The sequence below is a fragment of the Colias croceus genome, chromosome 16 (genome assembly GCF_905220415.1).
Source record: "Colias croceus chromosome 16, ilColCroc2.1".
In the NCBI taxonomy this organism is placed as follows: Eukaryota; Metazoa; Arthropoda; class Insecta; order Lepidoptera; family Pieridae; genus Colias; species Colias croceus.
This window is the reverse complement of record NC_059552.1, coordinates 7,334,635-7,362,265: the sequence shown is the minus strand read 5'-3', so window position 1 is coordinate 7,362,265 and position 27,631 is coordinate 7,334,635. Positions and strand designations below refer to the sequence as shown.

General features: G+C 35.1%; 1 protein-coding gene across 17 annotated transcripts; it reads right to left on the bottom strand.

The window, feature by feature from the left end:
* Positions 1-1,143: 1,143 nt before the first annotated feature.
* Positions 1,144-26,661, bottom strand: LOC123698587 (tropomyosin-2). 17 transcript variants are annotated; one of them, XM_045645281.1, is made up of 10 exons: positions 26,515-26,660; positions 21,724-21,875; positions 20,597-20,722; positions 11,819-11,952; positions 10,866-10,983; positions 8,097-8,167; positions 6,994-7,069; positions 6,720-6,782; positions 4,843-4,912; positions 1,144-1,414 (listed from the first exon to the last, which is right to left on the bottom strand). In XM_045645281.1, exons 2-10 carry the CDS (start codon positions 21,835-21,837, stop codon positions 1,329-1,331), a joined length of 858 nt encoding a protein of 285 aa, XP_045501237.1. In that variant the 5' UTR covers positions 21,838-21,875; positions 26,515-26,660; the 3' UTR covers positions 1,144-1,328. The 17 variants fall into 17 exon arrangements, with proteins under 17 accessions (XP_045501237.1, XP_045501235.1, XP_045501236.1 ...); XM_045645279.1 differs by lacking the exon at positions 8,097-8,167 and adding an exon at positions 9,320-9,390 and having other exon boundaries at positions 26,515-26,659; XM_045645280.1 differs by lacking the exons at positions 8,097-8,167; positions 10,866-10,983 and adding exons at positions 9,320-9,390; positions 10,133-10,250 and having other exon boundaries at positions 26,515-26,659.
* Between the last annotated feature and the right edge of the window lie 970 nt (positions 26,662-27,631).

Here is a 27,631-nt window from a genome sequence, read left to right as displayed (position 1 = left end):
TGCTCATACAAATATATGTTTATTTCATATTTCTAACAGACATCCAGCAAGTATAGACCGCATCTCATTCCGTCGAGAAAAAAATAGCGCTTTACTAGAAGGGAAAAATTCATAGCCAACTATGTGCTTGTGAGCACGCTCAGAAGGATAAAGTCCATAATTTATAGAAAGTATATAGAAGTTATATTACAAAAACGGCAGTGCTACATATCTTTAACTCAAAGACAACTATTTAAAGTTTGAAGTGGAGTAGCTGTATGGAATGAGCAATGTTACACATAGGTATAAAATCCCAACCGATGATTTCATTAATGATAAAGCAATATAAATTTATATTAAACATCCAAAATTGTTCAAATGTCATCAATTTATTAATTTCAAATCACATTTACACGCCTCAATCAATTTAATTGCTTCCCAAATCAATTTAAAAAGAAAACTACAATCACAGTGTCACATGTCATTTTATCCGCCATGTGCATAAAGCTTTAAATTTTCCCGCTCATTTTGCATCACATTCTAAAATGGCGGTCTTTAAGGTTGCGTTCAGTTTAATATCCAGAAAGATCTGCGAATGTTTGATCCACTTCCTCTGCGATCGCCTTGTATTTACTTCTTTCTTCAATAACTTCATCTGTTTAGTGGTGTTAGTACTAATTGTTAGTATGGTTAGTAGCTAGTGCGCTAAGTTATATTAATATTGAAACAATTAGTTTTATTTAATACATTAATTGATGTCGCAGATTTTAAATTAATTGATACATTAATATATTTCTACAATCCAGTAGAAATGTATATTATTAAATAAATATCTTCATTAGATCAATGATTTTTAAATATAAGAATCAAACATATTGTATCAGATATCATTATTTTTTACTTCTCTTCCCAAACTGATAATCAATTGACCCAGTTTCAACTAAATGCAGTGTCTATCTACTTAATATATTTATAGGCTGAATTGGAATAAATTTCTTTACAAATTAGCAAAAGAAAATAACAAGCATAGAGCGAATAACTACACAAGCAGTTACAAATAAGGTATGTGCATCAAAAATATAACACTTATTGTGCAAAATGCTGATTGAAAAGGGATATCTTACAGCACATGGTCTGAAAAGTGTAGAAATAAAACGGCGTAGGTAAATAATAAATTATTTATTTATCGTAGTTGAAAAATAAATACCACCATAAATCTATGGATAACGTTAATACTTTGTCAATATAAAATATAAAGTTAATCTATACATAGTTGACGCGGGCGGTGTTGTGCCCAAATGCGGTACCATCGGAACACTGGTCCGTTAGTGCACAGAGTACACGCCAGTTTATTCCTTAAGGATGAGCTCCACGAAGGCCGTGTCCAGGTCGTCACCGATGTCCTTGTACTTCTCTTTCTCGGCGACGAGCTCGTCTAAATATATTAGGAGTATGTTAATAAAAGTACAACTGAAGATACAACAGAAAAATCATTTTCTCTACACTACTATAGCAAATAGTTCTCTATTTTTGTATTCACTTTATACAATTTTAAAAACATCTGCAAGTCAAGTTTCGAATTAGTCGAGCGAAATTTACAGAAGCGCGTAGAAATATTAAAATAATGCTTACATGTCGTCGTCCGTTACGGAAGCCATGCGTGTTTCGCACATTATTCTGACGTAACGTCCATGCGTATGCGAATTCGTGAATTCTGAATTCAAAGGAGTCTAGAGTGTGAGTGAAAATATTTTACTGGTATTAAATGCACATGAAAAGCGTAAAACTCGTAAGGTTGTGTCGTCAGTGGTAGCAAGGGCAGCGGTCGCAGGCGCGCCACGCGGCGGGCAGGCCGAGCTCCGCCAGCGCGCCGTCCAGCTCGTCGCCCAGCGCCGCCAGCAGCTCCTTGCTCGCGACCGAGTCGTCTGCGAAGACCGCCGCGGTCAGACGCTCACTCGCTCGATCGCACTCCACACGCATGCTCAGTGAGTTAACTACTATTCCATCAGCTATTTCGTTTATTTAATTTAAATATCGTAAAATACAATCTCTTAAAATAGCGATAGCGTCTATTCGGCGGGCGGGTCGGCCGGGGCCGGGTCGGCCGGGGCGGGGTCGGCCGGGGCGGGGTCGGCCGGGGCGGGCTCGGCCGGCGGGGCCGGCTCGGGCTCCGGGGCGGGCGCGGGGGGAGGGGTGGGCTCCTTGGGCGGCGGCGGCGGGGGGGGAGTGGGCTCCTTGGCCGGCGGCGGCGTGGGCTCCTTGGGCGGGGGCTGCGGCGCGGCCTGCTGGTGGTACTGCGGCTTGCTGAGCGCCTGCTCGCGGGCCAGCTCGCGCGCGCGCCGCAGCCGCTCCGCCTGCCCCTCCGTCATCTCCACGCCCGGGATCAGCTCCACGGCGGTGTCGTCGATGTCGTTGCCGATGTCGTTGAACCGCTCCTTCTCGTTGATCAGGTCATCTGTGACAGTGGGTGGCGGTCAGGCGGTGCGGCGCCGGGCGGGTGTTAGCGACTCCATGCCGGGGCGTGCCGGGGCGTGCCGGGGCGTGCCGGGGGCGACCGGGAAGGGCTCGTGGGCCATGCGGGCTCTCTACTCTCGTCACGCGTCTTCACCGTCTCGACGACCGGAGGGCATGCGTTAACACTGTCTGGACTCATTTCGTTACGGACACTCATTTCATGCCCCGTGCTCCTAGTTCACGTTTAAACGATGACGGCCAATGATACTCAACGACTCGTTCGCACGTTCAGTTATTAGATATCGTATTTATTGACAAGTGAGATGAGAACAGATATCGACAAAAACCTTCATAGCTGATGGAACGATATTAAAAATTAGTGGAGACGGAAGGGGTTAGAGAAGGTGCACACATGTTAGTAAAAAAACAACACACTAAAAATAATAATATAATATATTTATAAACACTTGTGTTAGAATACTCTTAAACTCATTAATTTATTTCTCACGTACTTATTATCTATCAATTCATAAATCGATAACATTTTCAAGACGGATTACCCTCGATCGGTTGAAAAATAAATTTTAATACATTAAATTTAGTCTCATAATATGTAATAACGCCCGGACCGCGAGTGACGCGACGCTACCCGAGGGTATTGCCAGCTCTAAATATTCCGAAACTCCTAGAAAGATGGCCGTCGTTCATCGAATCGCTCGATGATTAACAACAAAATGGAAATATGACACAAGAAGGAAACATTCTCGAATTAATATAGAATATCAAATTCTTCATATCAAGCATTTCATATAAATATCATTTTACTTGTTACCATCACTCATTAAATAAAAAACATCTAATCTCTTTTCTAGAATTAAGTAAATAAAAAAATCATGATCGTAAAATAGTGCTCTGAGCTCTCCTCGATGTCAGTTCGTATGCACTTTAAATTACACTTACAAACGTAAATGGGGAATGTTAATACAAATCGCGTGCTAAAAATCATCATTGTGCTATAAAATTTAGACGTGTAAAAATTGGTCCACGATATGGAATGTCTTTAACTTATAAATACAAGCGTTTAATCGCATACAACACTAATATCCTTACGGCCTTTATACGGGAGCGAATGACTAAGACAAATGAGGATACCTATCGGCGAACGATAATTAGAATAATTAACTGTGTACGAAAATTGCACATGGCAGTGGTGTCGTAGCGAACACTCGATCATAGTAAAATTAAAAGCGGCTGGCAATTACACTACATTTTAACAGCTAGTCACCCGCCCGCCTCACTCTGTCACGTATATAAAATCGCTACACGCTAAGAATACGAAAATCGAAAGAGACAATAAATAAGAGAATTAAATAATGTACACGTTGTTTCCCGCCCATTCTACTAGAAATTGACAACCTCGGTTTGACAGATGACATTTGTTTGACGTTTGCGTTTAGTTCGAGGCGGCTAGGGAAGGGGCGAGAAAAGTATCGACATCGATAAACAGTGAGACGGGCGGGCGAGGGCGAGGTGTTCACATGTTCTGGATATCGTGGAGCGTGGCCTCCATTTCCTCTTGCAGGAGTTTGCTCTTTTCGCGCTCGGCCACCAGATCGTCTGCAAGTTCCGATGTGGCCACGGTGAGTCACACAACACATACATTAGCGTTAGCGAAATATACGCAACTCGTTAAAACCAACATAATTTAAAAGAAAAAAAAATCTACGCAACACAATAAAATAAAAAAAGATATACGTATAAGTTTATAATCAAGAAATGTTCCGAGTTGCATATACTTCACATAAACTAAACAGGCAAAAAACAACAAAAAATAATAATCATGCGTAAACAAAATAAAGGGACACTACATCGAAAATCCGAGCAGTCTATTAGGACAACATTTAAACTCCATGCCTACGCAATAAAAATATGATTACGAAAAAGCTATTGTATAAAAATATTAAGAAAAATGCACTTCAAGTAATGAGTAATTTAATTTCAATAGCGTTTTCGGAATTGATATTCATGAAATAAAAAAAAATGTTACTAAGAAAATTAATTGAAAAAAAATTAAGCTTAACGTAGCGTAATGAGAGAAGAAAAAAGCTTTAAAATCAAATAGTACAGCGCCAACAATTTTAACGGCTCAAAATGTCTGATGTGGTTTAAGTGCGTAAAAGCTTTGGTTATTCGTCAAACGTTATTGTTAACAACTTGACTTCAGAGATAATTAAAATCACTTAACCAACTGCTGTACTGGATTGTTTAAATATATCTGTGGACTCTTAAACTCAATTATTATTATTTTAATTTATTTGTTTCTTCCTTAAGATCTTTTTATTTATTTTTTTTGAAAAAAAAAATATATATTTAAAATATTCATAAAAGGGATAATGGAATAAACATTACCTTCAAGCCTGTCGACCTCCTTCTGGAGTTTCTGGACTGAGCGTTCAGCAAATTCAGCACGAGCCTCAGCCTGCAAACATTTTTAACGTCGTATTAATAAAAATACTTGTGAATAAATAGCCTTTTTTCTGTTAACATTTTAAATCTCAGTTTCTAGGTTTTATGTGAATTTATAATAACAAAAAAAATTATAAGTAATCGATTTATCGAAAAAGATTCAGAAAAAAGGCTATTTATTTTACGACAAACAGTACATGCAACTTTCTCAAAAATTTAATTTAATTTATTTTTTAATTCAACAACAAAAAAAATAATCCCAAATCAAAAATTGTATAGTTAATTTATCAAAAACTTTATTTACAAAATTTACTATTAGCTCAAAATAACGAAAAAATCTAGTTGAAAACAAAGCAACACAAACACCATGCAAATTACCTTTACCAAGGGCAGCTATGTGCTGTGCTGACGCTACTAAAATTTACATATAATATACCATTACCCCCTATTATAGACAAAATCGAATAATGAAAATGATAATATGTAATGTTATATACAAGAGGCGCAGGTAGCTTTAGTCACTAGGATTTTGTTGTGTATTAAAAAGTTATATCAAAAGTAGTATCGTAAATTGTAATAATTCTAGATAAAATCTGTATGTAAAATAGTAATAAAACTGTGTCTAGTTCAATGATTGTAATCAAAATGTGTGTAAAAATGTGCATTGTACAATAATCGCATTGTTAGAAAAGTTTAACACTAAAAAAATTTCAAATTAACCTTCTGTTTTGTGATGTGTACCTATAATTTTTTATTCATTTACTATGTACTTTTTGTACAGAATGCATCCACATGGACTTCATCTGTCAAATCTGTCAATGTGACAGCTGTCAAAGTGTATCTTTATAATCTGTGCGATTGCGTGACCAAGGCCCCCGCTCGTTGAGCAACTTACTTGCGTCAATTTCTGGGAGAGGCTGTGTATCTTATCCTCGACGTGCTCCCGTGACGCCATCGCCTAGCCACATACGACTCATTGCATTACATACTCACAGCAAGCATGCCCAGCCCATGTTGTGATTGTATACCATTCATCGTTTGTTCCCATTCTATACTACCACTGACGCTACTACGAATTTATATAAATATTCAGAAATAGATAAATATTACCACATTGCGGAAAGCATACGAGTAAAACAAAGATATAGTATGATACAAATGAAAAATGCACGATCACAACATAAGCGGAATAGGTTCATAAAAATAAAAAGCAATGAAATTAAATACATAGGTAGATAGACTTCATATGGAAATACATAGATGAAGCACCAACCGACCAGATAAAGTATCACAATAGGAGGTGCCCCCGTAGCTAATAGACACAAAAAAAATGGCGATGAGCATGAACCGAAACTACAGCCGCAACCAAATCTATGTACGTCGTCTTCGATCCGTTACCTCTTTGAGCTGCGCGTCGAGCACTTTCACCTGACCCTCGAACGACTCTTCCCTTTGCGTCGCCTGCGATTATTTCAGTTAAACGAGGTAACAAAACAGAAAAAACTCCATGCTGAGTATCACAGTGTACGTACACTCGGATACCATTAGGATTAGATACTAAAAACTAAACATCGACAGTACTGTTACGTTCACAACAACTAAAATCGGAAGTATTAAGGTAAAAAACGGTAGTCGCACTACTTCACGGCTCATTTATCATTTCCCCTGTGCTTTGATTTACATTATGAATTATAGGCACGGGTAGAACTGTGGGTAATGATAGATCAGTCGTAAGCGCTACACTAGATGTGTGCGGCATAATGCAGTTAGGCAAGCGTAAAAAAACACTCGCAAAAGAACGTATCCCGTTCACATCACACCTCCTTTAGGCGGGTGGTGAGGGTTTTGATTTGATTTTTGTACTCCTCCTCACGTTGGTTGGCCTGTATAGAATATGACACATTACTATTAAGTTAAAACTAATTTGTTTATAATAAAAAAATCATCGGTTCATCAGAAATTGGTTGGTGCTTTTCGTGAGATTGTAATGATCCGTAATCGGATGTCATTAGCTTGGATTTGTCTAGCCTTAATATTAAATTTTCTAGCACTTGATGCTAGTGCTTATGCCTAGGTCTTATCTATGAGACGTACCTTCTCTTCAGAGACCTCGAGAGACTTCAGGTTGTTACCGACAACGCGGAGTTCCTCCTCAAGCTCGACGATTTTGCTGAAAGACAAGTGAACAATAGTCAATTTCTTTAAATACAAAGTTGTCTGTAGGAAAATAGTGTTTTTAGATAGAAATTGTAAAAAAAAATGTATTGTATGAACTTTTTTAAACTATGTAGTAACTAATTTGTAAATTGCGAAAGGTATTTTGAAAATTTAATTGGTCTATTATTGAAATTGACTATCAATCTATTGGATTGGAATGCTATATCAATTGAATCAAATTCCGTTTACATGAATAAATAGGTCAAATATCTGTATGGTACATGAAAGGGACTTGACCTTCTTATAAACTATAAAATATAAACTACCAACCAGCATGCAAAGCTTAAGTATTATTTTCTATCAATCTCTCTACTACCGTGTCTTTCCTTGTTGGATAATAATTTATTGTATATTGATAGATAATAATACTGATAAAGCAGAATTTTTAGATTTTGTTAAAATAATGAAAAAATATATAAATACCTACACACTTTTATCCGCTTTAATGGCAAAATCATTAATTATTGGCCAACCAATTTTTCACAATCCATTAGCTGATAAAAATGTGTATAATTTATGCATTATACTAAAACACGTACTGGCTGTATGTTATTGGTTTGATGTCACGTCGCGGTTTAGGTATCAAAAATTCCATTTACAACTGTCTCATCGGACTCATCAATTAACTTTTCATCTATATAAATAATCGCGTACATTTAAATTTAGATTGAAACACTTATCAAATAAAAATTATGAAAATCGGTGAATTCGAAAAATGTCGATCCAAGTTTTTAAAATGTACTCAAATCGACTCAAAAAAGCCCCTACTCGTTATGGACCAAATCATCAACATTTGAACCCCACAACGTCCAAGCGAAATCAGTGAACTCGAAAACTTCCCAAGTTTTTAAATTTTTTTTAAACTTAAATTGACTGAACCACGCCCCCTACCCAATCTTTACAAACCCAATCCAACGTCTATCAACGTAAACCGCCAACAAACCAACACACACGCAACACACGTCAGCCCCCGTACATACCAGTCGCTCTGGTCGGCGCGCTCCTCCGCCCGCTCGAGGTCCTGCTCCATGAGCACGAGCTTGCGCGCCACCTGCCGCGCGCCCCGCGTTAGTACACGCACACACACACACACTACACTACGCTCCGGCGCCATTCTCCGCTCCGACGTCACGTGTCGTAACGATATCGTATCGCCTTTGATATCGCTCACTACATTCGCTACTGGCACGCTACGCGCTAGCGGTGTGCGAACGTTTCATAGGGAGTTACGCTGTTTTCTTTGAAGTACAAATGACTATGTCCAAGCAACGTAATTGTAGTTACTAGGGTAGGTCGGATGGGTGTTTTAGGTGTAGGTATAATTAATTCAAAGTATCTTACAATGGTATAGCGTTCAAATCTAAGCTCTTAATTAGCTGCTAATAGGGAAGGGGAGGGATGTGCTCGTAGGGAAAGTGGAAACACGCAAAGCGGGAATCGAGAATGGCGCCCGAGTTCAAAATTAAAATAAACGAGGGTTGTCCCAAAACATTTAGCTCTAAAAAAAATTAAACTTTTCAAATATTAAAAGAAAATCTATGTGCTATCTAGTGCGTTATCATAATCGTTATGTGATGTGTGCGCTTGTATATGTGCGGCACGCATACGGCCAGTAATTCTGGTGTAATGCGGTGCATATCTGAAAACGAAAATTGCCCTATACCACACATATTTCCTGATAGCGTAACCTACGTCCTACGGCCATTATAGTAAACACACATTAAAGGACAGAAGTTTAGTCGACACATGGACATGATAGTTAACATTGAATAGAAATATTCATGAGATGGGGCAACCCTTGTTTTGTAATTAACCAAGCGAGTGACGCTGGCAGCTCGCGAGCGTCTGCAAACATCACTCGTGTAATTACCTACTTAAAATAAACAGCGTTACCGTCCAACGAATAGGACGAGGCAACGCGGCCAAGTTAATTTCATGATACATGTAAAACTAAATAAATTAAAACTCTGCAAGCCGGCTTCCATCTCGTCCACCTAAAACTGTACATGCATGATGAGAGTTAGAATCACCAATGACGGTAAATTTGGGTTACTGTGCGGATTAAAATGCGATGAACAACCATGCAAAACGGTGGCGAAAACTAGCAAACTAAAAGCCCACTTCGAATACCAATATTACGAGACGCAAATTCTGTCGAGTAATACAAGTATAGCAGTGGGTTTCAAAATCAATTGAAACCTACGATTCACCGGATTCGGCGCGCTCCTCCGCGCGTTCCAAGTCAGCCTCAACCATGGCCAGCTTACGAGCGACCTGAACATATCATTCCACAATATAAGATACATTTTTTCCATTTATGATTATATGTTAAACGTTAGATTCTTCCTATTTGGGGAAACAAGGTATAGTCTTGAACGACTGCACCCTTCGCATATATGGCGACGAGGTGCTTATGTAACGAAATATGCGAGTCAACTTGTTCTTCCATTTATGGAAAAGAAATCAACGATCACGTACTATAGCGCACCATCTTTGGTTTGACTTTTAAGACCGCCTTCACCGTGCAGGGTCATATGTCAGGGGAATTAGGGCAATACCATTAAAGCCATCTGTTCAAGCATATGTTCGCAAAATAATTTGCACAAGGCTTTTCATATGAAATATCACGTCGATTGAAAATATATTGCAAAATGTACAAACCGACGTTACGTTTCAGTAATGTCGTGAAATTATAACAAAAAACACGGCAATACATGCTTATGGAATGGGAAAGGCAATGTTAAGATTGTTTTGGAATCGAGTTAAAAATTCAATCACACAATTATTTTAATATTAGACGTTTTTTTATTGAAAAAGGGTATGTTATTACTTTTAAGTAAGGATAAAAGGGATCATAAAAACTGGAGAAAACAACAATTATGAAGTGTTAAAAACATCAAAAATCAACATTTCATCTGATACTTGTTATTCCTGATGGAAAGCTAGAACATCAACTAATAGCTTTCAAACAAACAAGCACAGCAAATCAAACCAAACAACGCGAAAAAACATGGACCTCATCGTATTTCTTGTCGGCCTCCTCGGCGAGGAATCTGGCTTCCTTGAGCTGGTTCTCCAGGGCATCCATACGCTCTTCATCGGCCAGCGACCTGTTCTCCAGAACCTTGCGGGCACTGTACCCAATAACATCCAAAGTATAATATAGAAAATATCATCGGAATATGCAGAGCGATCAAGGGTGACCCAATAGTTAGAAGACATGCGGACGGACACAATCGAGAAAACGCACAAAGCGAGACAATACCTTGGAGAAGAATGCTGTGAAGAAAATCAATTAGAACCAAGATAGCGATCGGGTAATCATTAATGACTGTCAATACGTGATAAATATACCAAACATTGTAACGACCGCTCTTGGTTCTAATAAAACAAATCGAAACAGAGCGATCGCTGTGTTTCAACTTGTCCCATGCACTTATCGCTAAATGACAGTACAGCTATGAATATTTCTACATAATATTATTTGATAATGAACGTTTCATTATACTAAGTACGTGTCCAGAAACAATTTATCCCGCGATGGCGTTACATCATCGGGATACGAGCGTTTCTGTCACAGAGACTCGTTTGTGTTACTATACGTGAAATGCATTTGATCAACGTTTTTCTTTTACATTTCTTGACGTGTATGGATAGATTTTAATGTTATTTCTTGGCAAGTCAATATTAAAAGTATAATCGTATAGTAACACGGGAGCCGAGCAAAAACATCATTATCAAGCGTTCACCTCTTCGTATTTCTTGTCGGACTCTTCCGCTATGAGTTTCGCCTGCGCAAGCTGTGCTTCTAAGATGGCGACGCGGTCGTCCTCCATATTCGTTCGATTCTCCAACGCCTTGCGTATTCTGTGTTAGTGCGGGGCCAAACACATGCGTGTTAAAACATCGATAAAAACATGTGACGACACTATTTGAGTGTTTTATTCACATTGATGACATAGTATTTATTAAAGTATTTCGGAAAGTTTCATGTTCATTTGTTTAATGAAATATTAATTATTTTGATTCAAAAACTCATTAAAGTTAACCTAGCTACTAGCTTCAGTGCTAATACATAATATTTAATCTTAAAAATCATGATACTCTCCGAATATAAACAGAAGTTTATTTTTAAGAAACTATTAGTCAGATTTTTTTCAATAGAACAAAAAAAATATTAAAGTAATAAGTACTTAACTAACTAATTGTCGACTAATTAATTTTTTTTTTTATAATCAGGTAATATGGTGGTTAGGAGCAGAAATATAACAACAAAAATAAAACTCATGCACACGAATATAATACATACAATTGTAGAAAATAAAATAAGTAAATAATATTTACATGAATAATTTTGTAGCAGAATCGATAAATACAATATTTAAATCTCTCTATATTTAAACTAAAATAAAGTATATTGTTAACAAGAATACCGGGAATCGAACCTGGCTTTTCTACCTGTCGTTTGCCAAATAAAATCTTTGTTTTTTTTTTCATATATTGTAATTAAAACATGAAGTAAAATAAATAATAGAACTAACGATAATCCTCTTAGAATGAATTAAATAAAAAACCACGAGCCAGCATTGAATAGAATTTAGAACAAAAGCGAACTGGCCGTTCTGAATAAAATAACCTATTTATAATCTGCATTAAAAATGTAATTATTCCAAGTTCGAATATGTCATGAAATCGAACTGACCGTTCAGACTCATCAGCGGCCTGGCTGGCCTCAGCGAGTTTCGCTGTGGCGGTCGCCAGCCTCTCCTCAGACCTCTCGAGGTCCTCCTCCAACAGTTGGATGCGGCGGTTGAGTGCAGCCACTTCGGATTCGGCCTGCGAAACATCATCACATTAATATTGACGAACAATTTGCAATTCAGTCGAATAATTATTTCAGTGTTTTCAGTGTCTGTCCTTCTTCTCCTTTCCACTTTTTGACTTACATTATCTGTCCAGTATCTATATACCTACCTACTGGAGAAATAATGTAAGTCAAAAGTGTCAAATAAGCTATTAGGGTTACAGTCAAGTGGTAAAACCGGTCCTAGGGATTTCTTTTGTCCACTATCAAATACACAGAAACATTCAACCTGCACAACTAGCTGTATAATATTGGATCCATGTCATTATCAACTGAATAGGGAGCGACACTACGTAGGCAGTGTCTGCCGGGATCTCGTTAGGTAGGTACCGTTTAACAAATCATTTATAAAACTACTCTCGTTAAAAATTAATATTTCCTCGTATTTATAAAAACAAGTATTGTGATTAAAATCCACTTATACGTGAGTAATGAAAGTACCTATAAGATAATGTTTTAAAAATAGCATAATGACATTACCTAAATTGGGCAAATACTCGATAGAAAAAAAAATAAAAATCGGGCATTGTCCGAAATAACGAACGAATTATGTTAAACGAGTAGTGTCTAAATTCATTTTAATATTTCCAGTGAGAAGATAACAGGTATCTCGAGTCGAATCATAATTAAATACTAAACTAAACAAAGTTCTGCGATTGTGCTAATGAGAATAAATATTTCCCTTTAAAATTATTCCTCGTCGAAGTTGTCATACAGCGATATGCAAACTAAATACTTCAATGATGACAAACACGAGGCATGACGGGCTGCGCCTGACCGAATAAACAAAAACAAATGGATCGATTTACATGACCAAAAACGTACAATGATCTATCTAATACAGATTATTAAAATAATTATTTTCTGTCTAAAATGTATCAACTTCGCCTTTATAATTATTTAGGTAGGTATGTAATAAAAACTCATTCAGATTAGATTCAGAATCGACTAGGTTTTTTATTCATCAGCTCTATGCATTCCTAATGGAGAAAATTGCATTATTCATCAGCATAGTTTGCGTGCAGATAAAATAGTGATGTATAAAGACAAATGGACATATCGATATTTGGCGTGCCGTCTCAAAAAGGTCACGAAAAAACGTGGTAACTACCAGGACATTGTTCCCAGTTTTTTAAGTATGTGTACAGCACAAGTCGCATTGTTAAACGTCGACACATTATACGTGTTGAGAATTAACCGACGTTTGGAATATTTCGCTAGTCACCTAGGTATTTATATTCAGTGAGCTGCACATGTTTATGACATCACGCGTCCTTGTTGCGAGGAAGCTCAAACGAGTCCCAGTTTCTCCTTTTATCCTGTGTCGTCATCAATGCTAGTACTCTAATAATAAATACTTATGATTGCAACGCTATCGCAATAATCCCCAGTGATAATAAACGCAATAAAGTAAATCAGCTACAAACATGCAACTAATGAAACTCAACTCCAATAAATAGCGTAGCATTAAGTGTCGTGAAATATGCTAAATATGATACGGCAGATCGATGTTCAGGTGGTAATCATATGATACTATTCTTAGATCTTTGTGCGTTGTATAATCACCTTGAACTCGTCGGTTCTATTCATGCATATTGATATTAGCCATTCTTCTGATGACAGACGAAAACTTAACCTTGCAAGTCATTAACCTTTGCGAGTGTAAGGTCCTAAACTTTAATTTGTAACGTGATACGGGTTTAATAAGGCTTCCGAAAGGAGGTTACACTTGAATAGTCAAACTGTTAAATCCTCTTTATAAGGGGGATCAAATATTGTTCCATGGGTTTGGCCAGGGCGGGATCATTGTGTCCATTGGTTCGATACAATAGCGATCAGCAATAGTAATACAAAACAGTCACGCATAGGTAATAGTAAAATTCTGTGTTCGAATGCTATACAAAGCAAGCGCCGTTACTTTGCAGTAAAGCACAGATATTTTTACAAATGTTTGAAGCATTGAAATGCTTTTATGGTTCTTACTTCTTGTAATTAGTTTTGTCCGGTTTTCTTTTTAATGAGTCCATTTACGGGAGCAAGAACATGACAAATCCTTCTCGGTAATGTTTACAGATAGGTAATTACATTTCAAGTAAATAAGTATTACGTATTTATATGGAAATTCTATATTTAGCATTCTGTAATGATACAAATGCCCAAATAGCGTCATGCTTATATGTAGACTTTACAGTGTAAGTACACGCCTACTCATACACAATCCTATAGGTAGGTACCTCTGTGACATACTAAATCTGATGATTTTATGAACACAGAGAATAGATGAACAACATTTTTGGCTGGGCCAACATGATAATAATATTATACCAGGAAATAATACCATTCTTAGCTTTAAAGAAACGTTGGCTAACCTCGTTTCCTACAAATATCTGAAGTCTTAAATCTTATCGATAATTTCATACATGAAAATGGTGATAAGACATGCGATGCCAACAAAATAAAATTGATGACCATGAATATGGGCGAATGCAATTAATACGATTCCGTTGTTAACAGATAACGGAGAAGATTATAGAACGTTTCAATGTTCCAGATTTTGTAAGGTTGGGAATAAAGTGATGTGAAGCAGACGTAAAAATTACGTCATATCGATAAAAACGAGGAGACGGGCACGCCTTTCGGGCGCCGGCGCGGTCCTTCGGAGGACGTCCGAGCCCTAGCGAGCATGAGGAATGCATTAAAGGGAGCACGACTTCACGGTACAGACCGGCTCTACATCATGTGCTCGAGTCTGGCACACGACCTCAGACTCAACGAAACCTGTTACAAACTGAAACTGGTACACCGCGCACCGTTAAATTATGGATATTAATTTCCTATAAGCCTTATCCCGAGAATGAATGTCGAAACGGCAACACCCGTTGCTTTTTAAACATACTACATGGTGCTCGATGGAAAGAATAATATGGTAGTGCTACAAAAAAACATGAATTCGCCATCTCATTCGTACAGGTCAACCGAAGACAAAACAGAAAGAGAGGTGAATATGCGTACGTCGCCGGCACACCTAAGTATGGCCGGACATTACTCACTATAGGTAGATAGTAATACTTTACGGCAATACTGATAACTTCATGTAGCTTAAGAATTTTGACACAAATTTCACATATTATTTAAAACGCTATTGCACAAATCGCATGACACATAGAAAACACGTTATCTTACTTCTTCTCTCCGCATTATTTCCACTTGTAATCGTTTGTGATATTCCTCGCACTCGTCTTTATATTTTTCCATTTCTTCTTTAGTTTGACGCATTTTCTTCTTCAATACGTCTAGGATTGTTCCTTGTTGCATATTTGTCGTCATTTTTATTCACTTTTGACTTAAACCGAATTTATAGAAGCTAAAAACAAGAGACACCTTCGCCCTTGTCGCGAAAATGCCAACTGACTGGGCTTGTCGTTACTGCTCCGTATCGTAGAGATACGAATGAACACAGCCGGCAAATAAAATGGCCGCCAGAAACCGAAACTTGCTTTATCACTTTTCACGGTACGTCTGCACTTTATGCATCAACCTTTAAAAAAATAATAATGACTAATAATGTTAATGTTCAATACATTAAATATAATTAAATAACGATGCCACGCGTTAACACATTATACTTGAAATGACTGGTTTGACAGAGAGCCACATACATAAATGGTAAACGTCACGATCGACTGCGCTGGGCACACTAACACCACCTGTTTTGGTTTTAGGAAGCTACATCCTGTGGGGTCAAAAGCGTAGGAACTTTCAAATTTCAATAGGATTCCTCAAAATCATGGGATGGGATAGGCCGTGGGTGTAACGGTTCAATAATCGTACACAAAAATAATGGCGGAAATGAGGAGTTAATTCATGAAATCGTGGGAACCTGGGATCAACATTACAAAGTTAATTAAAAATAAGTTATAAAATAAAAACGTGTTAGATAGACTAAAGTATTTTGAATATAGGTAATTAATTTGTAATAACAGCAATAAAATATAACAGATGGAACCGTGAATAATGAAGTGTGTAGGTACTGGAGTTTTATGATAAAGCGCCATCTAGTTTATACGTGTGACATTATATTTCAACTGGTAGCAGACAACACGACAAGACAAAAAATGGGGATAACATTGAGGACCAAGTAGGTATTTAGTTGAGAAGCCAAAATCGAATGAACTGTAAACGTGACGTAATTTAGAAAGTAGCTACTTAACAACCTGTGTAAATTCTTGCGAGATCATGCCATTATGTCCTGAATTTTATGCATATTAAACACTATTATTAGGTACATACTTTTTGAAAATTTATTTTTATTACTCCTTTTATTCCATCATTAATATTAGGTAGGTATAGAAAACAATTTAATAATTCAATTTACATAGTTATTATAGGTACCTATAATTAATTTAAATAGAAAAAATCTGTCCATTACAACAAGTGCAAGATAATTATTTTAAGAAAATATTGCAAAGATTATTTTGAAGCTGATTTCAGTGAAGAACATTTTAGCTCTAATTTGTTCGTTCAACTAAATATGAGTTAATATATCTGACCTTGCATGTTTCAGTATTCTGCATGTAAGTGAATTACCTGCTTTGACCTCATTCTGAGGCATTTGCACTAAAAACAGCATTAACCGCTGAACTACTTTTAATTACTAATAATACCTGTTTAATATTAGTTAATGTTTTCACATTAATAAATAATTACTTCCAATTATTATTAGAGAAAATATCAATGAAAATATATTTTAATTGTAGGAACAATTAAAATATGTAGTAGGTATTTCATTGTTTCTTTTTACCACAACTATATTTTTTACCTACAAATAAACATCACCAATTTTATAGTGATAAAAATACCTATGAATACTTCCGCTTTCCCTATCAATGAATTTCCAAATCGGGTAATTTTATAGTCTTTTTTTAAACCTACTTATTTGAAATTACACTTTAACCCATTCCATTTTTAAATCTGTACATATCATCAATGAATCATCTAAATTTAAAAAAGGAATGTTAGAGCATTCAATTATTTTTAATTGGTTACATTAATTATATTTTTTGTCGTCAATGAAGTGATTGTCTTTTATCATAATAAACTATGAAATAATAACAACAATTCGTTTATAAACAGTTGTAAATTGAAAATGTCTGTACAAAAAACAAGTTTCAGTAATTGTAGCATTTCCCGTCCAACTGCTTCATTACAATTCCTAATTATTTCATTTATTCTACTTGCAAACGCACATAATGATTTATTATACAATGTGCAAACCTGTCTTACATTTGAACATCATTTTTGTATTAATAATGGCATTGATATATTATTAGCTAAGACTTGTATTCTGTCCGAGTAAATGCATAGTAGCAATTCCTGTGTATATTCTCGAATATAATGTAAAAACCTGTACTTACAACTATTGCATGCAATTTAGTTTTGATAATGTTTGAAATGTTCATGCAACAGAAATTGTTAGTTATATTTGAAACAAAATCAACTGTCATAATACTATAATGAATATAAAACCTGATCTAAACAGAAAAATCATTATTTTGTACTTTTGTGTATCCTAATATCCAATTATTCTAGAATTACAGTTAAAATCTGATAAAAAGCAACTGGTTACTACTGATATATATCTATACCAATATTATAAAGCTGAAGAGTTTGTTTCTTTGTTTGAACACACTAATCTAGGGAACTACTGGTCCGATTTGAAAAATTCTTTCGGTGTGAGATAGAGAAGCTATAAGCTATATATCATCTCGCTGAGACCAACAGGAATGGAGCACTGCGGGTAAAACCGCAGAGCACAGCTAGTTACCTAATAATAAAAAATTTTTATCTATCTTAAAAGATTATCTTAACACTCTCATTATAGATGAAAGCATTTTTGTAAGAATTCTGTTATCAGTAAACTAGGCATTCTTGAGGACATGTCATGAGATACTTAATACTTTGAGATAAAATGAAGATAGTTGCATCATTGTATGAACGCACCATTTTTATTATAATAATTGGCATGGTTTTAATTACGAGTACAATCATAGTATGTTGTTATGATTTCGTTTTTTATTGAAAAATAATAACATTAATTATTTTTTGAAATTAGGTATAAGGGATGGAAAATTTTCCAATTGACAAATCGAAGTGGCGACATCTAGTAGGAGTGAGAGCTACTAAACGCGTAAACAAGTCCAAGCGAAATGTCAATTGCTCAGCTGATCGCAATCCACATCGCTTCACAGAGCACATTACGAGATTCTCTGACGAAATGTGATTAAAAATAGTTCTAGCGCATTAAACCCACGCCTGTTCGCTTGCCGTTTCAAACACAAGTACAAAAATATAGGACATTACCCTTTTTAACGCCGTATTCTTGATATTCTGCAACTCATTCTTGATGATGGAGAATTTCATCATTGTATCTGAAGAGAAAATCGAACTGCCAAACGCGAGACCTGGATAATCAGCGCATCTTCGATTTCTACGATTTTCCCTCGCCGCTAGTACTTCAGTGCATTCGCTTGGACACCTGAGTTTTGCAAGTTCTGCGGTCTCAGGATCATCGTCAGATATATCCGAGGTGAGGGGCACAACCTCGGAACCGTCACCCGCCGACCTCTCTTCTCTAAAAGAAAAGTCATCATCGGAACTACCATTGGACTCCGCATCGGGAACCTTAATATCGAATTCATCATCATCTATATTCGAGTCCTCGATTATATTTCGATTCGAAAGTGCATCGTCACTATTCGTCCTTGTCACTTCTTGAGATTCACTAACACTATTGACACAAGGCACAACATCGTCTGTTTTGCAGTCTAAGGTCACATCTTTGGACGGAGTATTGTTTACGGTAGGCCCGGGGGCGGGAATGCGGTCGCCCCTCAGCCGCGGGTGGTGTTGATGCCCCCTGCGCCGCACGGGGGTGCGCCCGTGGGCGTGGGGCGCGGACGCGGACATCACTGCACGCGCGCTCCGACCGGCCGCGCAGCGCCCGCCGCCATGTTGACTGACAGTCTCTTTTAATAACAAAGACGTGGCGCTGCTGTCGCTTCTCGCCCGCCATCTTTTGTAATACTTGTCAAACACTGTTTTACCGACGGTTCAGTAAACGCGGTAAAATTTAAAATCATCGTTATTCTAATTTCTAAATAATCATTTGGCATCTATTCAAACAAATTAATGACTTTGAACTGCCAAATGATTTGTGATTGTTTATTTTAATTTCAATTAATGATGATTAGCAAAATATACATTTCTTCTGATACGAGTATAAGTGTGAGTATAAGTATACAATATAATATGAAAATACCTTCCTAGTCATAATTTCATTAACTAGAACATTGAATTAAAAAATATAAACAGTGATTATGTATATTTTTAATTCAACGTTAAAAAAATACTTTCGAATGACTGCATAATAGATTTCATACAAAAAAGTTTAGCATGAATTAAGAAATGATTTGAACATGTTATAAAAAAGCTATTAAACGATGCAAGAAATAAGAATGTATAGCAGACGTCCGTCTAATTTTACCGAAACACCGGGCAACGGGCCCATATTAGGTGTGCGGTGCTGAAAATAACATCACGGCGCGCGCGAGGCGCGTTCAACGCAGATTCTAATCTCGCTTCCATCTGTTTAACAAATAACAATGTTTCCCCAAACAAAGCAAGTTTATTCAAATATAATTTTACTAACATTTAAAGATACCTCTTGTATAGCTAGTTATGTCAAGATAATGTTTTTACAGCAAAGCCAACACTCAATTACAGGTCAAGGTCTTGCCTCATTAGATAAACGTGGAAATTAGTATTAAACATTAACATAGAAGGCTAATAATTATGTTTAAATACAAGAACAAATACCTAGTAATGGAGAAAAACTATTCGCTAAATGCTTTAATATTAAAATTACCAAAGAATTTTATTCCTATTAAGGCCAATTTTTATCTATCAATAAAACAAATCCAATGCCAATAATGAACATACATTAGTTAAAATGTGAAATTAAGATATTATATTTTGTACAAAAATAGTTAGGTATGATGTTTTCAAGTAAAATAAAAATATAGACGCGATTAATTAACCATCATTAATAATTATTGACATACCTACTAGCACAATTTTAACTGCTGCTGAATTATGCACTCATTGCAGGAATACGGAAGAAATATACGGACAAATTGGTATTATACCTACCCACAATAATTGTTTTATCCAAGAGCAGAAAACAAAAAAATGTGAGGATAAAAAGGTACGTAATTTTCTCCTTCTAATGTTACTATTTTCCATACTATCCGTGGAAATCTTGTGTGATAAAATTGACTGCTCTAGTTAAAATTCAACCAAAGCACCAAGCATTTTGCAAACCCTCCATAATCTGTTCTGTTTTGGAATTCATAATTAGATTTATATTTATCTCGGTATGTTGATAGTTTCGAGACATAGATATATAAATAATAATACGTGGTTGATTTCTGTGTACTTGAAAATTATCAAATCCTATCTTTTTCACATACCTAGTACATTGGGACTAAATTACCAAATTACCCAATATAGAAAGTAGTAGTAGTATCAATATAATGCCATCAATTTAAAAAGACTTACCATCTGTAGTGCCTTCTCTTTCTCCTCAAGCTTGGCATTGACTTGCATGAGGGCCTCTTGGGTCTGGTCGAGCTCATTTTCAATCGTCTGGATTTTCTTCTGGAGCTGTCTCGCCTCTTCTTCGGCCTGTTTTGTAGGAAGTAAATAAAGGTAAGTGGATTTTTTTATTTTTTAATACACTAATGAGTAAAAAAGGAAGTAGGTAATTTAATAATTTTGCAGACACTAGCACTTAGCAGTCAGCAAATAAATAATTGAAAACAAATAACTACGAATGTAAAATAATTTTAAGATATCAATAAAATAATATCGGCTAATAACAGTAAGTGACAAATGGAATATCGTGTTCACTGTAATTTAATATACAGAATCAGTGACTAGGTCGCCTCAGGTAGATTTCAATAAAACCAATCTTGAAGAAAATGTTACCTATCATTTTGAATATTTTGCGAATTTTATTTGTCATTATAATTTTACACAAATAGTCGTTGCTTATACATAGGTACGTATATAAACATAACACAACAGGGCCACCTTTAAGGCAAAGGGATAAGTCATAAGAGGGGACAAAAAGGGCATGGTACCAGGAACGCATACATTACAAAGAAGTCGTGTGATTATTGGCGCATTGAATCTGAACGTATAGGCTGGCGTCCTTGGCCTGCTACTTGCACATAGCAGTGCGGTCAAGACCCTACGTTTTATTGGTCCTTTTTGAAAGGGACTTTAATCCTTTTATTATGGACAAGAATTTCAAAGCGGTTGGAACCAATGGATGTTATGGTAGACTATTACCTAGTAGTGAAATAACTCTCCATAAATGCAGATTTCTGAAATATTTGCACTTTAAAGGATTGCTTCTTATAATTATGCTACTTTACTAATGTTAGTTAGATAAGTAGTCATTTTAACTGAAGGAATCCATTAACATGATTTTTATCATGCAAACAACAATTCTTTCCGTTGTACAATCCGATTGATAAAATTCAAACTTTTTTGCAAGGCAATTAATTAATTGTTTTGATACCTTATTGCCACTTTGGTGGAATGTTTTTTAAGGTCTTTTTGCCTCTCACAAGTGGATTTAAGGTGTTGTAAGTACCAGGATATCATGAAATGCTAGGTACCTTCTCAGCACGAAGGTTGGCGTCCTTGGCCTGCTGCTCGCACATGGCGGCGCGGTCAAGTGCGTTGTCCTTCTCCAGCTTCATCGCCTGCATCTTCTTTTTGATCGCGTCCATTTTGGCGGGGTTTGTGTTGCTTGTTTCCTAGACGAAAACTGCGAACATGTTCTAGGATTAATATCTCGTATAGACCTAGATTATTATCTAAGTTTATACTATTGTATTGAAGATCATTATTGCATTATTTTTTACACTTTTCTCGAATTTATTTAAAATATTAGACAAAAAAGTTAACCGAGTGTATATTTTTTGTATATTACCTACTTTTAATGTGAGATACAGAGTTTTGCAACCAAAAAACCGGTTATTTCTGAATAAAAACCTCTTTAAAAACTTACACATTAGCTACATTAAAAACATCACACACTCAATGTTTTTTGTCTATATTTTATACAATTATTACGTCATACTTTCATTATTAGTTACTTACAGAAACTTACTAAAAGGATATTTTATTTGTTATAACTGCGATTTTATCTTAAAATTATTCATTCAATTTATGGGAAGTGCATTGATCTTTCGTTGAACGCTGAATAAGTATAAAAAAGCATTTCAAAATACTTTCAAAGGAGACAGCGGTATTTCCTACATGTTTCCAAGAGGCAGGAACATTGCATACATGGCGTAAACCCCGTTGCTGATCGAAGATTCCTTAGTGATTGAGGCTTTTAACTTAGCTAGCAAAAAGATAATTATTACCTACATTTAGTCTTTAGAAAAATTAAAAAAAAATTATAACAGTTATTCATACAGTTTACCAATTTTACCTTAAAGCAAAATACATCACCAGTCACCATAGACCACCTAAAATCCAGAACTACCAAACACCTCTTTGCAAATTTAATTCACCAAATTTTACACACTACTGCATTAATTTATATTTAACTACGCAAAACCAAATCTTAATACTCAACTAGTATTACAAACAAAATGTATTCTTAATTACTTAATTACCAACTTCCGTAACTGGGAAGTTTAAATCATTGGGCATTGCTCTTCATATAAAGTTCATTGATCTGCACTCGAAATAAAACATATGAGATTTTATTACTGTAGATTTATCTCATGTAAAATGATTCCAAGAACTTTAAAGTGATACCGATGCCCCTTGAGCAGATTTCAATATTCGTTGTTCTTATTTATTCAGCCTGTCTTGGTTATATTTTATGACGAGAATTATTTGTAGGTAACCAATATTAATTATTTATACCTACATGATACGATATATCTTATTAATTTTTATTTTTAATTCTTATTCACATTCTTATTAGTGTGGTATATTTGTTTGTATTTTCGTTAATTTTTAGAGAAATAATTAGATGGATTTTAATATTATAACGTGATGTCTATCTATAGTTACTAATACTATAAAGCTGAAGAGTTTGTTTGTTTGTTGGAACGCTCTAATCTCAGGAAGAACTGGTCCGATTTGAAACATTATTTCGGTGTTAGAGGATGGCTATATTATATTATCATCAGAGAGCGGAGCACTGCGGGTATAACCGCTAGTTTAAATTTAATTAATAAGCATACAAAAGGAATTTCCTTGTGAATACATCCTTGCTGGTTCCATTGAAATAATGTATTTATTTTATTTGCCAAGTCTAGTCAAGGTTTCTATTAACATATTAGTTAAGTATTCGTATTGTAATACGGGAAATAATTTTCCATAATTGAAATTACATACTTTAAGATGCCTTATTATTTACATATGCATTGATACTGGTTACTGCTTGAAAGAAAGTTCCTGAGAGGTTATACCTAATTTATATGCTCGTAGGTTCAGTGCCCGATGGAGAAATAAAAAGTTTTATATAATATCAAAAAATTTCATTATTTAAATTGGATAACAGCTGTTTATATATAACTTGTAGACAAAATGAATTACCTAGGTATGTATATATTATCAATTCTTATGTGGAAAACATAGTATTTACCTATTAATTTTTTTTAGGTCAGGGATTATTATTTTTTGTTTTGTTACTAAAGTACCTAACTAGGTAGTTATAATTATCACTACCTACATAGTATATTGTAAGTATGTACCTAATCGTAATTGCAATTAGGCAAAACTTTCTCTGCTATACTGTCTCTGAATGTTAAATTAGTCTATTAAAAACTAATTCGATTAAAATATACAAAAGACTTTAAGATGCCTTATTATACTTTGTAGTATTTTATTATTACTTTGTAGTTTATATAGAATATAGATAAATATGTAGAATATATAAAAAATGTTAAGTGACCAATCAACAACGAAGCTTGACAATGCAGTCCATTTAAAAAGAATGACCAAGTATGTATATTTGACGTTAGCACAAAGCCTTCGTATGATTCAAAGGGGAAATATTTCATTGTCTGAGTCACGGTTCGCAAAAATGTGGATGCTGTGCCGATGAACGGGATACCGTCTGACCCATAGCTTCGGTCATGTGTGAAATATTATATACATAATGCAAATTGTATTGTGAATTCAAATATGTTTTCTTATTTCAATGCTGTATCATCACAACATAGTATAAAACAAAGTCGCTTTCTCTATCCCTATGTCCCTTTGTATGCTTAAATCTTTAAAACTACGCAACGGATTTTGATGCGGTTTTTATAATAGATAGAGTGATTCAAGAGGAAGGTTTAGTAGGTATATAATTTATTAGGTTTTAGATAAAGCGGGTGAAGCCGCGGGCGGTAAGCTAATCAGTTTATAAGATACATGACTGACCTACGCAACTTTGTCTACTCTTATTTTTGGACGATTTTTCATTAAGGCTCTGCTAGTACCTATCGGGTATTTGTATAGTGATAGAACTATTTTATATATTTTATCGTATTGTAATCAAACTAAGTATATAATAACTTCAATTAAAAATTAAATAAAAAAATCAACAACAAATAATGCATCTACCTATCATGAATAAGCCAATGAAATATAACCACAGCAACATTAGATTAGGTAATTATTTTGATATAATCTAATGTGTATGTGATGATTCTTCTTGATTTAATTTTAAAAGCAATTATGAAAACATCAATTCAAAGAAATTGATAAACAAACATTGGACAACAAGTAACAACCCTGCTTCTAGTTGTGTCTAGTAAATATAGTACATAGGTACATACATAATTATTCTTTTTTATAAATTATAAATAAGGGGTCAAATGTCAGTTCCTACGGATGTCAAGGTTATTGTGTAACAATGTTCGATATAATTACTCGAGACATGGCACGTTCCATCTTACCTAATAGCGCATGTAAATAGCATTCCAATACTATCATTTTAATGGTCCCGGCTTTGTTTACGTTTATGTATTATGAACATACTTAGGTATATATATCTGGTAGTAAGTAACATATATTTTGATTATTTAAGTAGGTATTTTAGCTTATAAATTTATGGAATGATTTCAAAGAATATATACATTTTTATAGGAAATAAAATAAGATATTTTGTCGTATTTGCTTCATTGACTTCACTGATTCGGAAAAGTCTATCCGTTGTTTACTTCTTGAAATTTATAATGTGGAAAATTAATTTAACCTAATAATAAAAGTTAGGATCTTCTCCGAAGTTTTGTAGAAACTTTAAAGTTTTGACCTGGCTACGTATATTTACCTATAGATATGTTTGTATGTATGTGTTGTGTGTATTTGAAGACATACTAGACTATTGTCTCGAGCTCGTATGAAATTTAGATATATTATTATATTAGTATATTTCTAATTTTCTACCTATAGGTAAATTTATCGAGATATGCCAAGATAAGTTTCTATTAATCTTGACCTACGGTCTTGACTTATAGAAAAAAACAACGTTTTATAAAACTTTGTGTAATATAATATTTTTAATAGGCAGGTACATAATGCATCGTCAGATCAGCTCAATATAGAGACTAGCAACTTAGCAAGGCTTATTTAAAAATAGATTCAAAGTACCTGTACTTATAGTCACTAGAAAATCTTCAATAATTACCTACTAATTGTCACCTTTGAATACAGTTTTTGTGTGTTTACGTGAAATGTATGAGCGTCAAGACTTTTTCTATTCAATTTGTCACGTCCTTGTGTATAAATGACGAATTTAGTTGTATCGAATTCAGATAGCTCTCATATTTCACAGTTAACTGTTCTTATGTTTAAATAATTTTTATGTAATTATTTTATACAATTAAATATACTGTATTTTTTAGTATTTATCAAAATATAATAACTTTTCCTGAAAAATTTCCCTCGCACTTTTGAATAAATATTAATCTATCGCCCCCGATTCCCGCGCTTGCACGCCATTGGCTAGAATTTGGCTTGTTGCCAAAATCGCACCGAATCTCGAACAAACATGGTTCCCATTGGCTACCGGGAATGTAATCGAGCACCGCGATATTCAAAAATAGAATAGATAATATAGGGCGAAGTTACAAAATAAGTACTACAATTTTGGCGTACAGCCCGCATGAATGAAACAATTTAAACATTTGAAGGGTGATGCATTCACTTAAAATTGTGTAATTTATGAACTACTTAAAATAACAATAAATCAAAATTATGAATAACTTTTTTGATACAAAAATTAAAAAAAATTGTCTATGGTTCGTTCAGACTCTAGAATCCTTAATTTTTGAATTCGTTCGATCCAGCTACACGTAATCCACTTACCAACTGTTTCAACAATGATCAATGCACTTCGTAAAATTAAAAAAAAAACACAAATTCACTATGGCACTACACAGAGTACTTACATGTCGAGTCGACGCGAGCTGTGGTGCGACTGGCAAGCGCGGCCGCGGCTCCTTCGGTGTCGCCTTACCGCCACGAATGGAGATGACAACCCCGCTCCAAGAATACGGTTTGGGAAGGCTTCGATTATTTCATTACTTTTTCTATATAATGCAATTAATCTTAAGGATGGCAACAAGGTCAAGTACATGCGCTTACAGACTAATCCGTTTTAGAGAATGCAAGCTAAGCATCAGGTATCCAGGAGTAAATTTAGATTACAAGTTGCAACAGTACGCACTCATGTACCTACTATGTTTTAGACCAAATAACTTAAATTCCGTTATTTGTGAATGAAATAGTAGTAACACGACTAAAGAAAAAACAGAGGAAGAAAAAATACATACATAATAATATAGTGTTAGCTACTGAAATCAGTTTAGCGTTATCTTTCGGAATTCTCACTTTGGGTCTAATTAGCTTTAAATTATATGAATGAGTACATTTTTTTTATTACCTTTAATATTAGTGCTAATGTAAAGAGGATTAAAATTGGATAAAATTAAAGAGTAATAGGTACGGCGATGAGAAATAGAATATTTTTTTAACGAAATTCATGAAATCCTATTAACCAATGTAAGTAATTTGTTCAATAATATTGCCAAAAAACTAAGATTAAAAAATCTAATAATTATTTCTGACAAAATCTAGATAACTAAGTACCTAGATGTCGGCAATAAGGTTTATGTTACTCGAGAATTTGTTAATCATACATAGGAGGAAGTGTGAATATGGGATAATTTCCGAAAATTGTGAATGCTTCTTCAGAGGATCGTTTTATCGTAAAGTATCGAGGTACTATTTTAAAATGGACAGGAATAAAAGCAATCATATTTGTTTAATCAAATGTAACTAACGTAGATATTAATTTCACATTATTGGCTTTACCCTGTCATTCGGAACTACCCCGATGCATCCTATATTCTCTAGGACATATTATATGAATCCAGAGGTCCAGACCACAAGAATATAATTACATACCTAGAATTATATTATCTGTGTAGGTACAGTATTATAATATTATGTGTGATAATATAAAACTTAACTAACTTAAAAAACACTTAACTATTAATATTTAGT